At 44.3% G+C, this 20381-nt stretch overlaps 2 protein-coding genes across 2 annotated transcripts in view; both read left to right on the top strand.

Moving 5' to 3' along the window:
- Positions 1 to 20381, top strand: part of EXOC2 (exocyst complex component 2) — a 275271-nt gene that overhangs the window by 225271 nt on the left and 29619 nt on the right. The window lies entirely within an intron of this gene.
- Positions 17162 to 18915, top strand: LOC143782108 (uncharacterized). Its single transcript, XM_077269223.1, has 3 exons — positions 17162 to 18059; positions 18154 to 18854; positions 18904 to 18915. Exons 1-3 carry the CDS (start codon positions 17828 to 17830, stop codon positions 18913 to 18915), a joined length of 945 nt encoding a protein of 314 aa, XP_077125338.1. The 5' UTR covers positions 17162 to 17827.

Below are 20381 nucleotides of genomic sequence, written 5' to 3' on the forward strand. Positions count from 1 at the left end.
GTTTTTTTATCATTTTATTTGCATATTATGGTGGAAAATAAGTATTTGGTCAGAAACAAACAATCAAGATTTCTGGCTCTCACAGACCTGTAACTTCTTCTTTAAGAGTCTCCTCTTTCCTCCACTCATTACCTGTAGTAATGGCACCTGTTTAAACTTGTTATCCGTATAAAAAGACACCTGTGCACACCCTCAAACAGTCTGACTCCAAACTCCACTGTGGTGAAGACCAAAGAGCTGTCAAAGGACACCAGAACCAAAATTGTAGCCCTGCACCAGGCTGGGAAGACTGAATCTGCAATAGCCAACCAGCTTGGAGTGAAGAAATCAACAGTGGGAGCAATAATTAGAAAATGGAAGACATTCAAGACCACTGATAATCTCCCTCGATCTGGGGCTCCACGCAAAATCCCACCCCGTGGGGTCAGAATGATCACAAGAACGGTGAGCAAAAATCCCAGAACCACGCGGGGGGACCTAGTGAATGAACTGCAGAGAGCTGGGACCAATGTAACAAGGCCTACCATAAGTAACACACTACGCCACCATGGACTCAGATCCTGCAGTGCCAGACGTGTCCCACTGCTTAAGCCAGTACATGTCCGGGCCCGTCTGAAGTTTGCTAGAGAGCATTTGGATGATCCAGAGGAGTTTTGGGAGAATGTCCTATGGTCTGATGAAACCAAACTGGAACTGTTTGGTAGAAACACAACTTGTCGTGTTTGGAGGAAAAAGAATACTGAGTTGCATCCATCAAACACCATACCTACTGTAAAGCATGGTGGTGGAAACATCATGCTTTGGGGCTGTTTCTCTGCAAAGGGGCCAGGACGACTGATCCGGGTACATGAAAGAATGAATGGGGCCATGTATCGTGAGATTTTGAGTGCAAACCTCCTTCCATCAGCAAGGGCATTGAAGATGAAACGTGGCTAGGTCTTTCAACATGACAATGATCCAAAGCACACCGCCAGGGCAACGAAGGAGTGGCTTCGTAAGAAGCATTTCAAGGTCCTGGAGTGGCCTAGCCAGTCTCCAGATCTCAACCCTATAGAAAACCTTTGGAGGGAGTTGAAAGTCCGTGTTGCCAAGCGAAAAGCCAAAAACATCACTGCTCTAGAGGAGATCTGCATGGAGGAATGGGCCAACATACCAACAACAGTGTGTGGCAACCTTGTGAAGACTTACAGAAAACGTTTGACCTCTGTCATTGCCAACAAAGGATATATTACAAAGTATTGAGATGAAATTTTGTTTCTGACCAAATACTTATTTTCCACCATAATATGCAAATAAAATGATAAAAAAAACTGACAATGTGATTTTCTGGATTTTTATTTCTCAGTTTGTCTCCCATAGTTGAGGTCTACCTATGATGTAAATTACAGACGCCTCTCATCTTTTTAAGTGGTGGAACTTGCACTATTGCTGAATGACTAAATACTTTTTTGCCCCACTGTATTTGGTATCACCACGTTCAGGTTAATGCTTTTTTTTTATCGATAGATCAGGCGATTCTGATCGCTAAACGGCGTAACGAGAAAAAAATCTAAACGCCAGAATTACGTTTTTTTGGTCGCCGCGACATTGCATTAAAATGCAATAACGGGCGATCAAAAGAACGTATCTGCACCGAATTGGAATCATTAAAAACATCAGCTCAGCACGCAAAAAATAAGCCCTCAACCGACCCCAGATCATGAAAAATGGAGACGCTACGAGTATCGGAAAATGGCGCAATTTTTTTTATTTTTTTTTTAGCAAAGTTTGAAATTTTTTTTCACCACTTAGGTAAAAAATAACCTAGTCATGTTAGGTGTCTATGAACTCGTAATGACCTGGAGAATCATAATAGCAGGTCAGTTTTAGCATTCAGTGAACCTAGCAAAAAAGCCAAGCAAAAAACAAGTGTGGGATTGCACTTTTTTTGCAATTTCACTGCACTTGGAATTTTTTTCCCGTTTTCTAGTACACGACATGGTAAAACCAATGATGTCGTTCAAAAGTACAACTCGTCCCGCAAAAAATAAGCCCTCACATGGCCAAATTGACTGCAAAATAAAAAAGTTATGGCTCTGGGAAGGAGGGGAGTGAAAAACGAACACGGAAAAACGAAAAATTCCACGGTCATGAAGGTTAAATACTGCACCTGCGCATTTAGTATTGTGGTCTTCAAAAAAGAACATTTTTTTCTTCAACAAAATGGTGCTGGCGCATGCGCAATAGCATCTATCGGCAAGCAATTCTCTCAATCTGCACATGCGCAGCCCACTGTGTTCCGAGGACCAGTGTGGGAACGCACACAAGAAATGGAAATTGTCGTTGTTGAACATAGCAACACTCCCGCACTGGTACAAGGAAGACAACCGGCGCCATTTTGTTGAAGCAAAAGGTTTTTTTTAACACAATATTAACCCCTTAACGACTGCCGATACGACTTCTAGCGGCCGCAGTTAGGGGCCTTATTGCCCCTGCACCTCATGCTCCTTTTTTGTGCACAGCCTCCTCCTTCACCTCACGCTCCTCCTTTATACACAGCATTTTTCTGCCACACAGCTTTTCTCCTTTATAGTCGCCTCCTCCTGCAGCACCTCACACTCCTCTTCCATATACATTTGGAAACACTTGATCCCGAGAGAAATTGCACTAATTGCAATAAAGCGCATCGTATACACAACCTACTTCTTCTGCAGCGCCACACTTTTCTCCTTTAGACCTCGATCACACTTTATTTGGTCAGTATTTTTACCTCAGTATTTGTAAGCTAAAACTTGGAGTAAAACAATCAGAGGAAAAGTATACACGTGACCACTTCTGTATTCTTATCCCACTCGCGGTTTTGGATTATAAATACTGAGGTCAAATACTGACCAAGTACTGAACATGTGAATGTGACCTTATACACAGTCTCCACCTGCAGTGCCTCACTCTTCTCTATACACAGCCTCATACTGCAGCAGCACCTCATTTCTCTCATTTTCCCATCACATCTGTCATTTTCCCCCTCACTTCTGTCATTTCCCCCCTCACATCTGTCATTTTGACCTCACACATGTCATTTTCTGAACACTCCACTATTTTCCCCTCACTCCTTTCATTTTCCCCTCACTCCTCTTATTTTCCCCTCACTTCTCTCATTTTCACCTCACTCCTCTCATTTTCCCCTCACTCCTCTCTTCCCCTTACACGTGCACAGCAACTTCCTTTTATGAGCACAGCAGTGTAATCCATGAGACTCCTCCCTTTCCCTTGACGTGATGCCTCACAGGAGCAACTCCATTCTATACACGACGGAGCTAGATGTGGCTTCCACCTGCTGCTCACTGATACTCTGAAGGCGGCGGCCCTGATTGTGGCTCGCAGCGGCTGGGACGTTGCAGCCGGTGAGTTTTGCAGGGTGGCTTTCGAGGTGAATGTGTCTCCGCCCGTGTGCGCTAACAATGTGGGCCATGTGGATGGGGCTTTGCGTGTAGAGGGAGTGTGGCTATGCGGAGTGGGTGGGGCTATGAAGTGGGCGTGACTTGATACATACATACATACATACATACACACATACATACACTCAGCTTTATATACAGCTCTGGAAAAAATGAAGAGACCACTGCACAGTTTTATAAAAATCAGCTTCTCTACTTGTCTGACAGCCATTCCATTCCAGTGTCAGTTGAATTCCCACCAGAGTACACCTCATTCTACTTAATGTGCTTCTGATTAGGTGATCACCGTAACAAAATCTTAATTAACACAGGAAAGTATAAAAAAAACACTGCTGTGATGTTCACAATCCTCTTGCAATGGGACAAGCTGGATGGCAAAACAAGTGCTAGTAATATCCCAAAAGTAATCGGAATGAAAAAATAACTTTTATCCATGCCAAAGGAGTTGAAAAGAAAAGTCTTGAGTAAGGAAAAGAAGGGCTCAGTTCTGGCTTTATTAGCAGGGGGACACAGTGAGCGTCATGTTGCCTCCATCCTTAAAATTTCTAAGACGGCAGTCCATTACAACAAGTTCAAGCAGCAGACATTGGGGACCACAATGCTACAGACCGGCAGAGGGTGAAAACGACTCTCTAATGACTAGGATGACCGTCATTTTATTCGAATGTCACTCTGCAACCGCAGGATGATATCAAGTGACCTACACAAGGAATGGGAAATGGCAGCTGGGGTGAAGTGCACGGCAAGAACAGTTCATAACTGGCTCCTAGAGGCAGGACTCAAGTCATGTAAAGCTAGAAAAAACCTTTCATCGATGAGTAGCAAAGGAGAGCCAGGCTGAGGTTTGCCAAAGACCATAAGGATTGGACCATAGAGGACTGAAGTAAGGTAATCTTCTCTGATGAGTCTAATTTTCAGCTTTGCCCATCACCTGGTCATCTAATGGTTAGATGGAGACCTGGAGAGGTGTACAAGCCACAGTGTCCTGCACCCACTGTGAAATTTGGTGGAGGATTGGTGATGATCTGGGGATGCTTCAGCAAGGCTGGAATTGAGCAGGTTAATCTTTGCAAAAGATGTATGAATCAAGCCGCATACAAGGTTTCCCTGGAAAAGCAGTTGATTCCTTCTGCTCAGGCAATGTTCCCCAACTCTAAGGACTGGATTTTGCTGCAGGACAATGTGCCATGCCACACAGCTAGGTTAATCAAGGTGTGGATGAAGGACCACCATATCAAATCCTTGTCATGGCCAGCCCAATCTCCAGACCTGAACCCCATTGAAAACCTCTGAAATGTAATGAAGAGGAAGATGGGTAGTCACAAGCCATCAAACAAAGAAGAACTGCTTAAATTTTTGTACCAGGAGTGGCCATAAAGTCACCCAAAAGCAGTGTGAAAGACTGGTGGAAAGCATGCCAAGACGCATGAAAGCTGTGATTAAAAATCATGGTTATTCCACAAAATATTGATTTCTGAACGCCTCCGGAGTTAAAACATTAGTATTGTTGTTTCTAAATGATTATGAACTTGGTTTCTTTGCATTATTTGAGGTCTGCAAGCAATGCATTTTTTGTTATTTTGACCATTTCTCATTTTCAGAAAATAAATACAAAATGTATTGCTTGGAACTTCGGAGACATGTTGTCTGTAGTTTATAGAATAAAATAACAATTTACATTTTACTCAAAAATACAGTTAAGTCCATATATATTTGGACAGAGACAACATTTTTCTAATTTTGGTTATAGACATTACCACAATGAATTTTAAACAAAACAATTCAGATGCAGTTGAAGTTCAGACCTTCAGCTTTCATTTGAGGGTATCCACATTAAAATTGGATGAAGGGTTTAGGAGTTTCAGCTCCTTAATATGTGCCACCGTGTTTTTAAAGGGACCAAAAGTAATTGGACAGATTAAATAATTTTAAATAAAATATTAATTTCTAGTACTTGGTTGAAAACCCTTTGTTGGCAATGACTTCCTGAAGTCTTGAACTCATGGACATCACCAGACGCTGTGTTTCCTCCTTTTTGATGCTTTGCCAGGCCTTCACTGTGGTGGTTTTCAGTTGCTGTTTGTTTGTGGGCCTTTCTGTCTGAAGTTTAGTCTTTAACAAGTGAAATGCATGCTCAATTGGGTTGAGATCAGGTGACTGACTTGGCCATTCAAGAATATTCCACCTCTTTGCTTTAATAAACTCCTGGGTTGCTTTGGCTTTATGTTTTGGGTCATTGTCCATCTGTAGTATGAAACGACGACCAATCAGTTTGGCTGCATTTGGCTGGATCTGAGCACACAGTATGTCTCTGAATACCTCAGAATTCATTCGGCTGCTTCTGTCCTGTGTCACATCATCAATAAACACTAGTGACCCAGTGCCACTGGCAGCCATGCATGCCCAAGCCATCACACTGCCTCCGCCGTATTTTACAGATGATGTGGTATGCTTTCATGAGCTGTACTACACCTTCACCATACTTTTCTCTTTCCATCATTCTGGTAGAGGTTGATCTTGGTTTCATCTGTCCAAAGAATATTCTTCCAGAACTGTGCTGGCTTTTTTATATGTTTTTTAGCAAAGTCCAGTCTAGCCTTTTTATTCTTGATGCTTATGAGTGGCTTGCATCGTGCAGTGAACCCTCTATATTTACTTTCATGCAGTCTTCTCTTTATGGTAGATTTGGATATTGATACGCCTACCTCCTGGAGAGTGTTGTTCACTTGGTTGGCTGTTGTGAAGGGGTTTCTCTTCACCATGGAGATTATTCTGCGTTATCAACCACTGTTGTCTTCCATGGGTGCCCAGGTCTTTTTGCATTGATGAGAGTTCACCAGTGCTTTCTTTCGTTCTCAGGATGTACCAAACTGTAGATTTTGCCACTCATAATATTGTAGCAATTTCTCGGATGAGTTTTTTCTGTTTCCGCAGCTTAAGGATGGCTTGTTTCACCTGCATGGAGAGCTCCTGTGACCACATGTTTGCTTCACAGCAAAACCTTTCAAATGCAAGCACCACACCTCAAATCAACTCCAGGCCCTTTATCTGCTTAATTGAGAATGACATAACGAAGGGATTGCCCACACCTGCCCATGAAATAGCCTTGGAGTCAATTGTCAAATTACTTCTGGTCCCTTTAAAAAAACAGGGTGGCACATGTTAAGGATCTGAAACTCCTAAACCCTTCATCCAATTTTAATGTGGATACCCTCAAATGAAAGCTGAAAGTCTGAACTTCAACTGCATCTGAAATGTTTTGTTTAAAATTCATTGTGATTATGTCTATAACGAAAATTAGAAAAATGTTGTCTCTGTCCAAATATATATGGACTTAACTGTATACCTATAAAGCGAAAAATCAGACAAACAGTGCAGTGGTCTCTTAATTTTTGCCAGAGGTGTATATACCGTATATACTCGAGTATAAGCTGAGATTTTCAGCCCACTTTTTTGGGCTGAAAGTGCACCTCTCAGCTTATACTCGAGTCGTTGTCTCAGGGGGTCGGCGGGAGAGGGGGAGCGGCGGCTGTCACATTCTCACCTGCTCCTGGCGCGGTCCTTGCATGTCCGATGGTCTCCGGGCAGCTCTTCCTGTGTTCAGCGGTCACGTGGTACCGCTCATTAAAGCAATGAATATGGACGCATATTCATTAATGAGCGGTGCGTGACAGCTGAACATAGGAAGATGCCGCCAGCTCCCGGAGACCATCTGACAGTGAGACGCTGCCAGGGACCGTGCCAGGAGCAGGTGAGTATATCGGGGGAGTGTGAGCATTGCGCGATATTCACTTCGCCCCGTTCCACCGCTGCGCGACGCTCTGTCTTCCGTCCTCTGGCTGTGACTGTTCAGGTCAGACGACACGATGACGTAGTTAGTGTGTGCGCTGCCTTCTGCCTGAACAGTCACTGCGGAGGATGGAAGACAGAGCGGCACGGGGAAGGTGACTCGCAAGTTCCGGGGGCCTGAGCGAAGAGAGGTGAGTATGTGATTTTTTAAATTTTAATCGCAGCAACAGCATATGGAGCATAATGTATGGAGCATCTTATGGGGCATAATGTATGGAGCATCTTATGGGGCATAATGTATGGAGCATCTCATGGGGCATAATGTATGGAGCATCTTATGGGGCATAATGTATGGAGCATCTTATGGGGCATAATGTATGGAGCATCTTATGGGGCATAATCTGTGGAGCATCTTATGGGACAAAATCTATGGAGCATTTTATGGGGCATAATGTATTGAGGATCTTATGGGGCATAATCTATGGAGCATCTTATGGGGCCATCAACCTTTATGCAGCATTGTATGGGGCAAATGTTTCTATGGAGCATCTTATGGGGCCATTATTAACCTTTGTGCAGCATTATATGGAGCATCTTATGGGGCGTATTTTGTATGGAGCATCTTATGGGGCCCATCATGAAGTGTATGGAGCATTATATGGGGCTCCTGATTCAATATGGATATTCAAAAACATTTAACCTACCGATGTCTCAATTAATTTTACTTTTATTGGTATCTATTTTTATTTTTGAATTTTACCAGTAGCTGCTGCATTTCCCACTTTAGGCTTATACTCGAGTTATTAAGTTTTCCCAGTTTTTGTGGCAAAATTAGGGGGGTCCGCTTATACTCGGGTTGGCTTATACTCGGGTATATACAGTAGATGTATCCTACATTTTTCACAAGTCTTCTGTGTGTAATCTCTATCTCTAATTTTTATTTATATCTGAGCGATGTCTGTATCAGAACAGAGCTTTGGTGTAGTTGTGAATTCAGTGCTAGGATGAACTAAAACTTTAACTAGAAAGCTTCATAACTAGTTTTCTGCCTGTATTTCTCCCTATCCCCTTTCCTTACACTTAGACTTTTCCTTAGTCCATTCTGTCCAGCCTTCTTAAAGGGGATTTCCAGAACCATTTTATGTTTGTTTGTTTTTTTGTTTGTTAGTTCTTAGGCCCATTGTTAAAACAAACAGGCAGATAGTTGCTAACTAGCTGTCTGTTCAACCCTGTGCCACCTCAGAGTGGTCACGGACCACTCCTGCCAATTATTCTTCTGCATCAACAGAGCAGCTGTTCCTCTTCCAGGCTTGTCTGTCCAGGAATCGTGATTTGCCATTGTCATGCTGATTGACAGCCGACTTCCTGAAGTTAGGCAGCAATGAGCCAACTGTCAATAAGTATGATATCACGCCCCATCAACAGTGCAGAGTGCAAGAGAAGCCGCTGCTCTGTGGATGTGACGTCAGCGGAAGCCGCAGGAGTGGTCGGTGACCACTGTGAGCCAGCAGAGATTGACGGTGGGCAGAACAGGCAGGTAATTAATAACTACCTCCCTGTTAGTTCTTAGGCCCATAATAGAAAGATAAAAAAAGTCCTTTACCCCTTGGGCCGTTGTGCTGCTGCACAGGTTGCAACAATGATATGTCTGTACCTGGTCTAAATACTACTGCCATGAGACCAAAGTTCCACTCACACATGGCAAGCCAATGGCTGCAAGGCTGTTAACTAAAATGTGTCCACAGGTGGTCGGAGTTTTGGTAGCGCAGTTAGCTGCTGTTTGTTATGCGACAATATGTAATAAAAATTAATGTGTTTTATGTACTTAACATTACAAAAAAAAAGTGACAAAATTGCAGTTAAATCGCCTTGTGGAAGCACAGCCCTAATGTAGTTTTCCCCCACAAAGTACATTTTTATGTATAGATCTTGGAATTATAAATAAGATCGACAATTGGATGTGCTAAAAAAAAGTTCTTGTGTCTTTGCTATGTACTGTGTTATGGCTGTGTCTGACCATGCAGGAACATTTTTTCTGTGTGGTAAAACATTAATGTGATCCTCTGTGGTAATGTCTGTATAGTATACTCTCCTTTGTTTCCTCCCCTGCCCAGGAGCTGTGATATGATCAGACCATGTCCCTGTACGGTCAGACACGGCCATTACACAGTACACAGCAGGAGCACATTTATAAGATTATCTCAGCACAGGAACATTTTTTTTTTTAATTTGTCCAATACTGGAAATTATTATTGTTATAAGATCTATTAATTAAAATGTACTTTATCCATGGGAAACCCCCTTAAATGTTATGGTTGATTGATGTATGTCTGCAGCTTATAAGTAACTAAACCATATGAGAATTTAAAGAGTAAAAACTGTTAAATGTTGTGTATTTTTTTCTGAAAATAAACGTATTTTAAAGTAACCTGTCCAGTTTTCCATGTAGCCCGATCTGCATAGAGCATGGCACAGAGGAGGATCTGACTAAAATGATATGGAAAAGATTTAGGATAACCTGTGTTTTAAACATTGAAATCCCTGGTGTTTGTACAAGTCCGGTGGGCGGTCCTACTAGTGATTGACAGTTATCTTTGCGTACATAGTCTTACAGGGAAGACTGTCAGTCACGGAGTAGGACTGCCCATTGGACCTATATGCATACAAATACGAAGGATTCATAAAATACAAGTTTTACTCATACTTTTCCCACAAAAATCTACAACAATCTGATCAGCTCCTTCTGTTCTATAACCCTCTGCCTGCAGATCAGATACCAACTTCAACATGACAGGTCCCCTTTCAGCACACTATTGTACAGTAGGTATGGAAAGTATTCAGACCCCTTTAAATTTTTCACTCTGTTTCATTGCAGCCATTTGGTAAATTCAAAAAAGTTCATTTTTTTTCTCGTTAATGTACACTCTGCTCCCCATCTTGACTGAAAAAAAAACAGAAATGTAGACATTTTTGCATATATTTATTAAAAAAGAAACACTGAAATATCACATGGTCATAAGTATTCAGACCGTTTGCTCAGACACCCATATTTAAGTCATATGCTGTCCATTTCCTTGTGGTCCTCCTTGAGATGGTTCTACTCCTTCACTGGAGTCCAGCTGTGTTTAATTAAACTGATAGGACTTGATTTGGAAAAGCGCACACCTGTCTATATAAGACCTCACAGCTCACAGTGCATGTCAGACCAAATGAGAATCATGAGGTTATAGGAACTGGCCAAGGAGCTCACAGACATAATGGTGGCAAGGCACAGATCTGGCCAAGGTTACAAAAGAACTTCTGCAGTACTCATGGTTCCTTAATGCACAGTGACATCCATAATCCTTAAATGGAACAAGTTTGGGACCACCAGAAGTCTTCCTAGACCTGGACGTTCAGCCAAACTGAGCAATCGTGGGAGAAAAGCCTTGGTGAGAGAGGTAAGGAAGAACCCGAAGGTTACTGTGACTGAGCTCCAGAGATGCAGTAGGGAGATGGGAGAAAGTTCCACAAAGTAAACTATCACTGCAGACCTCCACCAGTCGGGCTTTTATGGCAGAGTGGCCCGACGGAAGCCTCTCCTCAGTGCAAGACATATGAATGCCCGCATAGTTTGTTAAAAAAACACACATGAAGGACTCCCAGACTATGAGAAATAAGATTCTCTGGTCTGATAAGACGAAGATAGACCTTTTTGGTGATAATTCTAAGCGGTATGTGTGGAGAAAACCAGACACTGCTCATCACCTGCCCAATACAATCCCAACAGTAAAACGTGGCAGCATCATGCTATGGGGGTGTTTTTCAGCTGCAGGGAAAGGACGACTGGTTCCATTGAAGAAAACATGAATGCGGCCAAGTAAAGAGATATCTTGGATGAAAACCTCTTTCAGAGTGCTCTGGACCTCAGACTTGGCTGAAGGTTCACCTTCCAACAAGACAATAACCCTAAGCACACCGCTAAAATGACAAAGGAGTGGCTTCGGAACAACTCTGTGACCATTCTTGACTGGTCGAGCCAGAGCCCTGACCTAAACCCAATTGAGCATCTCTGGAGAGACCTGAAAATGGCTGTCTAACCAACATTCACCATCCAACCTGACGGAACTGGAGAGGATCTGCAAGGAAGAATGGCAGAGATCCCCAAATCCAGATGTGAAAAACCTGTTATATCATTCCCAAGAAGACTCATGGCTGTACTAGCTCAAAAGGGTGCTTCTACTCAATACTGAGCAAAGGGTCTGAATACTTATGGCCATGTGATATTTCAGTTTTTCTTCTTTAATAAATTTGCAAAAATTACTACATTTCTGTTTTCTCTGTCAAGATGGGGTGCAGAGTGTACATTAATGAGAATAAATGAACTTTTTTCAATTTACCAAATGGCTGCAATGAAACAGCGTGAAAAATTTGAAGGAGTCTGAATACTTTCCGTACCCACTGTATATTTACTTTATGATATTCTATTTCTGCTGTATCAGAGACTATGCGTGCACTTTTAAGTATTTTCTTAATGTGAAAGTTTTCTTATTAATGAACTTCTTTAAAGCCTACCCACAAGACTCCTCACACGGTATTGCATGAAACCCGTAGTACTACAGAAATGTCTCAGGGGTAACCATAAGTGAAGAAGAGGAGTGCTGGAGTAGTGCTTATCCGTCCCAAGTTCCATGACTGCTGTCCTCTTATGTAACAATACTGTAACTCCTGTGTAGAACATTTACCTAATAACACTACGCTCTCCGAGATGGAACACAAATTTGTACTTGGCAAACATTACATGAAACCTTTGATCTGACAATTGGACAGTAGTCATTAGTAAGAAAGTGTTTGTTTTTTTTCTACAAAATTTCAATATCTCTAAGATTTAGGGTATTTTAACGTTATGGGATTGGTGAAGATTTTATGAATGTATTTCTAGACTTTAATCTGGAGCGTTTCAGCATCAAATCCGTGCAGATTTCCACTTATGTTTGTTATATGCAAAAAAAATCATGTATGTGGATGAAACTAAGGGCTTTTTCACATGTAGCATTTTATTTTTTATCCCAAAAAAACACATTAGTGGCATTTTACATTAGTGGAAAATGAATGAAGTTTCTATAAATTTATTCTATGTAGTTTTACTTGAGGTGCTTTTTTTTTTTTTTTTAATGCAGCACGTGAAATCTTTTCATTTTTTTACTGCAATTTTTTGCGTCATTGAAATCCAGTGAGGCTTTGGAAAGAAAAAAATAAGCACAATAAAACACACAAAAAAATGCATTTAAAATGCACAAAAATTGGTTTTCGAGACAGCCTCCTAGCTATATAGTGGGAATGGCCTCACTCCATGCACTTGTATAGAGCGAGGCCACACCCACTAGATGGCTTCTGCCAGGGAGTATGCATATCGCATGCATCACATCTCCGCCGTTCACAGTCATAGCGCATAGTGCTTGCACTGGGGAAATTCAAAAGATTGCAGACTTTTCATTTTAGACCATACAACCCTTTTAAAGGGATTTTCACTTAAAGGAAACCTGTCAGGTCCCCTGAACCACCAGCAGTGGTGTCTACATATGTAAATAACCTGCCTAAGGCTACGTTCACATTTGCGGTGTGCGCCGCAGCGTCGGCGCCGCAACGCACAACGCAAACAAAAACGCAGCAAAACGCATGCACAACGCTGCGTTTTGCGCCGCATGCGTTCAACGCATGCGGCGCACAACGCTGCGTTTTTTTGAAACGCAGTTGCGTTTTCAACAAAAAACGCAGCGTTTTGCGCCGCATGCGTTTTTTTGTGCAGTGAGTCATTCTTCATCCCACCCACAAAAAAAAGTGTCTACACAATAGATAAGGACCACCAATGGCTAGAAGAGGGTTGGTGTTTATGTAATTGTGTATATATACCCTGGCAGACATGAATTCCTCCCATTTTGCTGGTATTCATGATGGAGCGTCCCATGGACAGTATCTACATGGATATGGAGATGGAATTTGCTTTGGCTCATGCCTATGCTGTCGCCTGTTTTCATCAAAGGGAAAGGGAAAAACGGAGATGGAGTCGTCGCCGCTTTTGGATACACCCTATCTTGGAAGTCCGGGAGAGCCGTGGAGCCTACCATAGCTTGTTTGGCGAACTGAATGACAACCTGGAGAAATATTTCGAATACACCAGGATGTCTCAGGAGAGCTTCCGGTATCTTCTGCGTCGGGTGGAAGGAGCCATTAGCAGGCAGGACACGCAGCTCCGGAGAGCTATTTCCGCAGAGGAGCGGCTGCTGGTGACTCTACGGTACGTAGCTGTTTGAATGACTGAGATATGTTCTTCCCTTTTTTTTTTATTTTATTTTTTTTATTTTTTTTGGGGGTGGTATGGTCAATGTACTTTTCTAAATTACAATGTACTTTAATGTAATTTCTTTATCTTCTTGGCAGTTTCCTGGCTACCGGAGAGACCTTGAGATCCCTTCAATTTCAGTTCCGGATTGGAGTCTCCACTCTCTCCGGAATTATTGCTGAGACATGCCGCGCTTTGTGGGATAATCTCCGGGAGGAATTTTTACCCGTCCCTACAAGCGAAATCTGGGAGTACAACGCACAGAAATTTGACCAAGTGTGTTCGTTTCCAAACTGTATTGGCGCGGTGGATGGCAAGCACATTCGGATTACCAAGCCAGGGAAAAGTGGATCCCTTTTCTACAACTATAAAAAATACTTTTCCACTGTGCTGATGGCAATTGCCGGTGCGGACTGCCGTTTTCTCGCAGTGGACATTGGTGCGTTTGGCCGTGCAAATGACTCGCGCACATTTAAAGAGTCGGATATGGGCCAAAAATTATATGGGAACAATTTTAATTTCCCACAGCCACGACCTCTTCCCCACACCGAAGGCCCTGCGATGCCATTTGTGGTGGTTGGGGATGAGGCATTCCAAATGTCTGCCAACCTATTGAAACCCTACTCCAGTCGGGGCTTGGACCATACAAAAAGGGTGTTCAATTACAGACTGTCCAGGGCCAGAAGGACTGTGGAGTGCGCCTTTGGCATCCTTGTCTCCAAATGGCGGATATTAGGATCCGCCATTAATCTGAAAACTGAGACAGTGGATGAGGTGGTGAAGGCGTGTGTGGTTCTCCACAATTATATTCTGGCCAAAGAGAGACTGAACGTGGATCTCGATGAAACCATAGCCAACCCATTGCCCGATTTCCATGATCATCCGCTGAGGAAGTGTGGAAATTGCGCAGATGAGGGATCGTTTTGCGGCCTATTTTGTGTCAGATGTTGGCCGTGTGTCATGGCAAGATACAATGGTGTAGTAAACTGTTGGACTGTATTCTGGTGTGACTATGCTAAAAATAGTTCACCAATGTAATGTGCCTTATCTAAAAAACTTGGAACCCTTTGTTTTTAAAATGTTGTGTTTTAATAAAAAAAATTTTCTTCAGTTTTCTACCCTGCTTCAATGACAAAATTTATACCATACCATATAACATATTTATTTGTTTGTCAGATCGCCGTGTATCGTTGTGTTTGACAGCAAAAACAACGATACCAGCGATGTTTTACAATGGTAATCAGGGTATATATCGGCTTACTAAGCGTAGGGCGGCGCTTAGTAACCTGTTATTTACCCTGTTTACCAGTGTGAAAGTTAAAAAAAAACCAGGACATATACTCATCTTCGCGTCCCCCGGCGTCCGCTTCCTGCACTGACTGAGCGCCGGCCGGAAAGTGAATGCACAGCACAGCGGTGATGTGACCGCTCTGCTGTTAGGGCCGTCACTCAGTCAGGGCAGGGAAGCGGACGCCGGGGTACGCAATTGTGAGTGTATGTACTGTTGTTTTATTTACATTTAACACTGGTAACCAGGGTAATCATCGGAAGCGCGGCGGCCTGCGCTTAGCAACCTGATGTTTACCCTGGTTACCCGGGGACCTCGGCATCGTTGGTCGCTGGAGAGCTGTCACACAGACAGCTCTCCAGCGACCAAATAGCGATGCTGCGGTGATCTGCATCATTGTATGTTTCGCTGCAGCATTGTTAAGTGTGAAGGTACCTTTACGGTATGTGTCCACGTTCAGGATTGCATCAGGATTTTGTCACGATTTTTCATCAGTATTTGTAAGCCAAAACCAGGAGTGGAACAATTAGAGGCAAAGTATAATAGAAACATATGCACCACTTCTGTATTTATCACCCACTCCTGGTTTTGGGTTACAAATACTTATGTAAAATCATGACCAAATCCTGATGCAATCCTGAGCGTGGACACATACCCTTAAGGCCCCGTCTCACATAGCGAGATCGCTGCTGAGTCACAAGTTTTGTGACGCAACAGCGACCTCAGTAGCGATCTCGCTATGTGTGACACGTACCAGCGGCCCGGCCCCTGCTGCGAGATCGCTGGTCGTGTCGGAATGGCCTGGGCCGTTTTTTGATCGTTGAGGTCCCGCTGACATCGCTGAATCGGTGTGTGTGACACCGATCCAGCGATGTCTTCACTGGTAACCAGGGTAAACATCGGGTTACTAAGCACAGGGCCGCGCTTAGTAACCCGATGTTTACTCTGGTTACCAGCGTAAATGTAAAAAAAAAAACAAACAGTACATACTCACCATCTGATGTCCGTCAGGTCCCTTGCCGTCTGCTTCCTGCTCTGAGTGCCGCCGTACAGTGAGAGCACAGCACAGCAGTGACGTCACCGCTGCGCTCTGCTCTCACTGTATGGCCGGATCTCAGTCAGAGCAGGAAGCAGACGGCAAGGGTCCTGACGGACATCAGATGGTGAGTATGTACTGTTTGTTTTTTTTAACATTTACGCTGGTAACCAGGGTAAACATCGGGTTACTAAGCGCGGCCCTGCGCTTAGTAACCCGATGTTTACCCTGGTTACCCGGGTGCTGCAGGGGGACTTCGGCATCGTTGAAGACAGTTTCAACGATGCCGAAGTCGTTCCCCTGATCGTTGGTCGCTGGAGAGAGCTGTCTGTGTGACAGCTCTCCAGCGACCAAATAGCGATGCTGCAGTGATCTGCATCATTGTATGTTTCGCTGCAGCATTGTTAAGTGTGAAGGTACCTTTACGGTATGTGTCCACGTTCAGGATTGCATAAGGATTTTGTCACGATTTTTTACCCTTCGCCACGACAGCACCCCACATGAGAGAGAGGGATCCGCCCCATAGGAACAGGAAACATACAGAATAAAAGGAGGCGGTCCCCTCTCCTCCTCAGTTTAGGTTTCCTGTTCCTACAGGGACCCAGCTTACCTACAGATGAAGAGGATCCCTGGGCCATGCACCCGCCTGCGTCGGTATCTGAGGGAACGGCAGGGGCTGCGGTTCCAGAAGCAGCGGCGGGGGAGCCCCTGCTTGCAGCCTCCCCCCTCGTCTGGCCAAGCATCCACGGTCCGGGTCCGGTCACCGTGGGTCCGCCCGGGACCGTGAGGACGCGCGCGCTGCTGCGGCCGGCTTAATATCCCTAGCCGCCGCATGGTGAGTGAGAGCGGCGCGTCTAACCCGGAAGTCGCTGGAGCACTTCCGGGTTGGTCCGGGGAGGCAGGAGAATGGGCGGCAGATTTAAAAATGCAGCGCTAGCGTCGGGCCGGTGTGTGTAAGATGGCTTCACCGGCCGACGATGCGCACTTGCCCGCAGTGCAACAGCGTTCTCCTAGCAAGGAGAGAAGCGCTAGGAGCAGCACAAAGAGTGGTGGTCGACCTCCAGAGAAGGGTTCTACCACCAAACGAAATCCGCCTCCAGAACCGGTACCTGTCAGCTTCACTGGGTGAGTTTTTGAAAGAGTCTCTTCCTATATGCTGATATATGTTCCTCCTGTATCTTTCCTCTAGACTAAGAAAAGGACACACAAGTCCAAGCACAAGGAATGTGCTTTATGTACGCAGCCCCTCCCGGATGATTATGTTAAAAAACTGTGTTTGGAGTGTATCATGCAAACCTTACGGCAGGAAAACATAATGACTCCATCAGATGTCAGAGCTATAATCCGGGAAGAAATGCAGGGGTTGGCGCAGACAAGTACCACCAGTACCCGTCAGCTTAGTAGGTCCAAATCTCCAGTCAGTTCACAGTCAGAGGATGTATGTATATCCTCAGGTGAAGTGGAATCCCAGCCGAGCTCATCCGAGACTGAAGGGGGACTTTGTCTTCCCAACAGCAGTGTGGACAATTTAATAAAATCTGTCAGAAGCACGATGGGGTGCTCAGATGAGAAAGAAAGTAAATCGGCTCAGGACATCATGTTCGCGGGGTTAGGACAGAGGAAACGTAGGTCCTTCCCCGTCATAAAAACTATTAAAGAAATAGTAAAAAAAAGAGTGGGATAAGCAAAATAGAGGTTTTCTACCATCATCCTCTAAAAGACGCTATCCCTTCAGCGACGAGGAGCTAAATACCTGGTCAAAGGTGCCGAAGGTTGATGCCGCTGTAGCCTCCACAACCAAACAGTCGGTCTTACCGGTGGAGGATTCAGGAGTCCTGACAGACCCGCTGGACCGTAAAGCAGAAGCTTTACTAAAAAGGTCGTGGGAAGCCAACACGGGGGCGTTCAGGCCCGCCATATCTAGTACCTGCACTGCGAGGTCACTACTAGTGTGGATGGAGCAACTGGAGGAACAGATTAGAGGTAGAACTTCGAGAGAGTCAATCCTGCCGAAATTCCCTCTAATCAAAGAAGCAGTAGCATTCTTGGCTGATGCCTCTGTGGATTCGCTACGCCTAGCAGCCAGGTCAGCCGGCCTAGTGAACACAGCCCGGCGAGCACTCTGGCTAAAGAACTGGAAAGGGGACGCACAGGCCAAAGCAAAACTTTGTGCGATCCCCTGCCAGGGTGAGTTCCTTTTCGGAAAAGCGCTGGATGAACTCCTGAGTAAAGCAAGAGAAAGGAAAAAAGGCTTCCCTAACCAGTATCTTCCATCCTACAGGAGAGCCTTCAGAAGACGTCCCTTTACCAGGAACAAGCCGTTCGAACAAAGGGAGCGATGGGAGTCGAAGGACCCGAAGCAAAAAGGTGCCTTTTTTAGCGGGTCCCATAACCCGAAACGCAAATACCGCTAACCAGGAGGTGGGCGGCAGATTAAAATTCTTCCTCCCCAGGTGGGAACAAATAACATCCAGCCAGTGGATTCTGGACATTGTACAATACGGCCTAAAATTGGAATTTGACCGAATCCCTTGGGATTCCTTTATAGTAACATCTCCAAAAGGTCAAGACCAACAAAGGGCTCTGGAATCAGAGATCCTATCTCTTCTGTCTAAAAAAGTCCTGATAGAAGTTCCCCAGGATCAAGAAGGGAAGGGGTTCTATTCCCCTTTATTCTTGATCAATAAGCCTGATGGTTCATTTAGAACCATCATAAATCTCAAGAGATTAAACGCCTTCCTGCGTAATCATACCTTCAAAATGGAATCCATTAGTTCAACCATAAAACTCTTGTTTCCTAGGTGTGTCATGGCCGGAATAGACTTAAAGGATGCCTATTATCATCTTCCCATACATGCCGAACATCAAAAGTATCTAAGGGTAGCAGTCACCCTGGAAGGACAGGTTCGACACTTTCAGTATGTTGCAATGCCATTTGGGCTTTCTATGGCTCCCCGCATCTTCACTAAGGTGATATTAGAAGTGATGGCTCATCTATGTCAACGAGATACCTTGATAATACCCTACCTAGATGACTTTCTAGTGGTGGGAAACTCTATGCTTCAGTGTAAAACTCGTCTATCTAATACGATCTCGTCCCTACAGGAGTTAGGTTGGATCGTCAACTTCGAAAAATCCCGGCTGAATCCAGAAACCGTCCAGACATTTCTAGGAATCCAGCTAGACTCCGTAAGTCAGAGATGCTTCCTCCCCCAGGCAAAGAAACTGACTATACAATCAAGGGTATCAGACGCAATACGCAACCCCTACATGACATTAAGGAAGGGCATGTCTTTACTGGGGTCATTATCATTATGTATCCCTGCTGTACCATGGGCACAATTTCATACTCGTCAATTACAGTATGAGGTATTGTCGGCTCAGGGAAAAGACGGACATCTAGAAAGCAGAATAACTCTTTCCAAAGATATCTTAGAATCACTATCCTGGTCGCTAGACATGGACCACCTCTCAGAGGGTGTGCCATGGATAATAGACCCATCTAAAATAATTACCACCGACGCCAGCCCTATTGGGTGGGGAGCACATATGAAAGACAGTCTGGCCCAAGATACTTGGGACCAGGCAGAATTGTCATATTCCTCCAATTGGAAGGAGTTAAAAGCAGTAGAATATGCCTTAAATCACTTTCTTCCGCAGATTCAAGGAGCAAATGTAAGAATTTACTCTTACAATTCCACCACAGTGGCATATGTGAACCGTCAGGGTGGTACAAGGTCAGGAAGTCTAATGACCATAGCTGCAGACATCTTCCAGCTGGCAGAGACTCATCTAACATCCCTAACAGCCCTGCACATCAGAGGTGTAGAAAACATCAGGGCAGACTACCTCAGCCGAAACGAGTTACGTCAAGGGGAATGGACCTTAAACAGATCCATATTCAGTATGATAACAGAATCATGGGGGATACCACAAATCGACCTATTTGCCACAAGAGACAACCGGCAAGTAAGAAGGTTCGCTTCCCTGAACGCCATGGATCACCCAGATATGTTAGACTCTCTCCACCATCCTTGGAGGTTCCAGCTGGCATACGCCTTTCCTCCGATGTCTCTGATTCCACTAGTGATCAGAAAGATCAGGAGGGAACAAGCAAGAGTAATCCTCATTGCACCATTCTGGCCGAAAAGACCATGGTTCTCTTGTCTCCAGACCATGTGCCTATGCGATCCATGGATTCTCCCATCAGACAAGAAGCTGCTGTCCCAAGGCCCCTTTTTCCACCCGCAAGTGAAAGGTCTTCACTTGACGGCGTGGAATTTGAGAGGCAACTACTAAGATCAAGAGGGTTCTCAGCAGAACTAGTAAACACCCTCTTATTGAGCAGGAAAAGATCTACCACCCTGATATATAGTAGGGTATGGAATAAATTCTTAGACTTTTACACGGTACCGTTCACTAAGCAAGTTCCAGTCACACCTATTCTAGAGTTCTTGCAAAAAGGCCGAGAGTTGGGGTTATCTGTAAACACCTTAAGAGTTCAGGTCT

The sequence above is a fragment of the Ranitomeya variabilis genome, chromosome 6 (assembly GCF_051348905.1).
Source record: "Ranitomeya variabilis isolate aRanVar5 chromosome 6, aRanVar5.hap1, whole genome shotgun sequence".
In the NCBI taxonomy this organism is placed as follows: Eukaryota; Metazoa; Chordata; class Amphibia; order Anura; family Dendrobatidae; genus Ranitomeya; species Ranitomeya variabilis.

Coding starts and splice junctions, on each gene's coding strand:
- LOC143782108 (XM_077269223.1), top strand. CDS start 17,828: ATGGAGCAACTGGAGGAACAGATTAGAGGTAGAACTTCGAGAGAGTCA. Junction 18,060..18,153: donor TTGTGCGATCCCCTGCCAGG/GTGAGTTCCTTT, acceptor TCCATCCTACAG/GAGAGCCTTCAGAAGACGTC.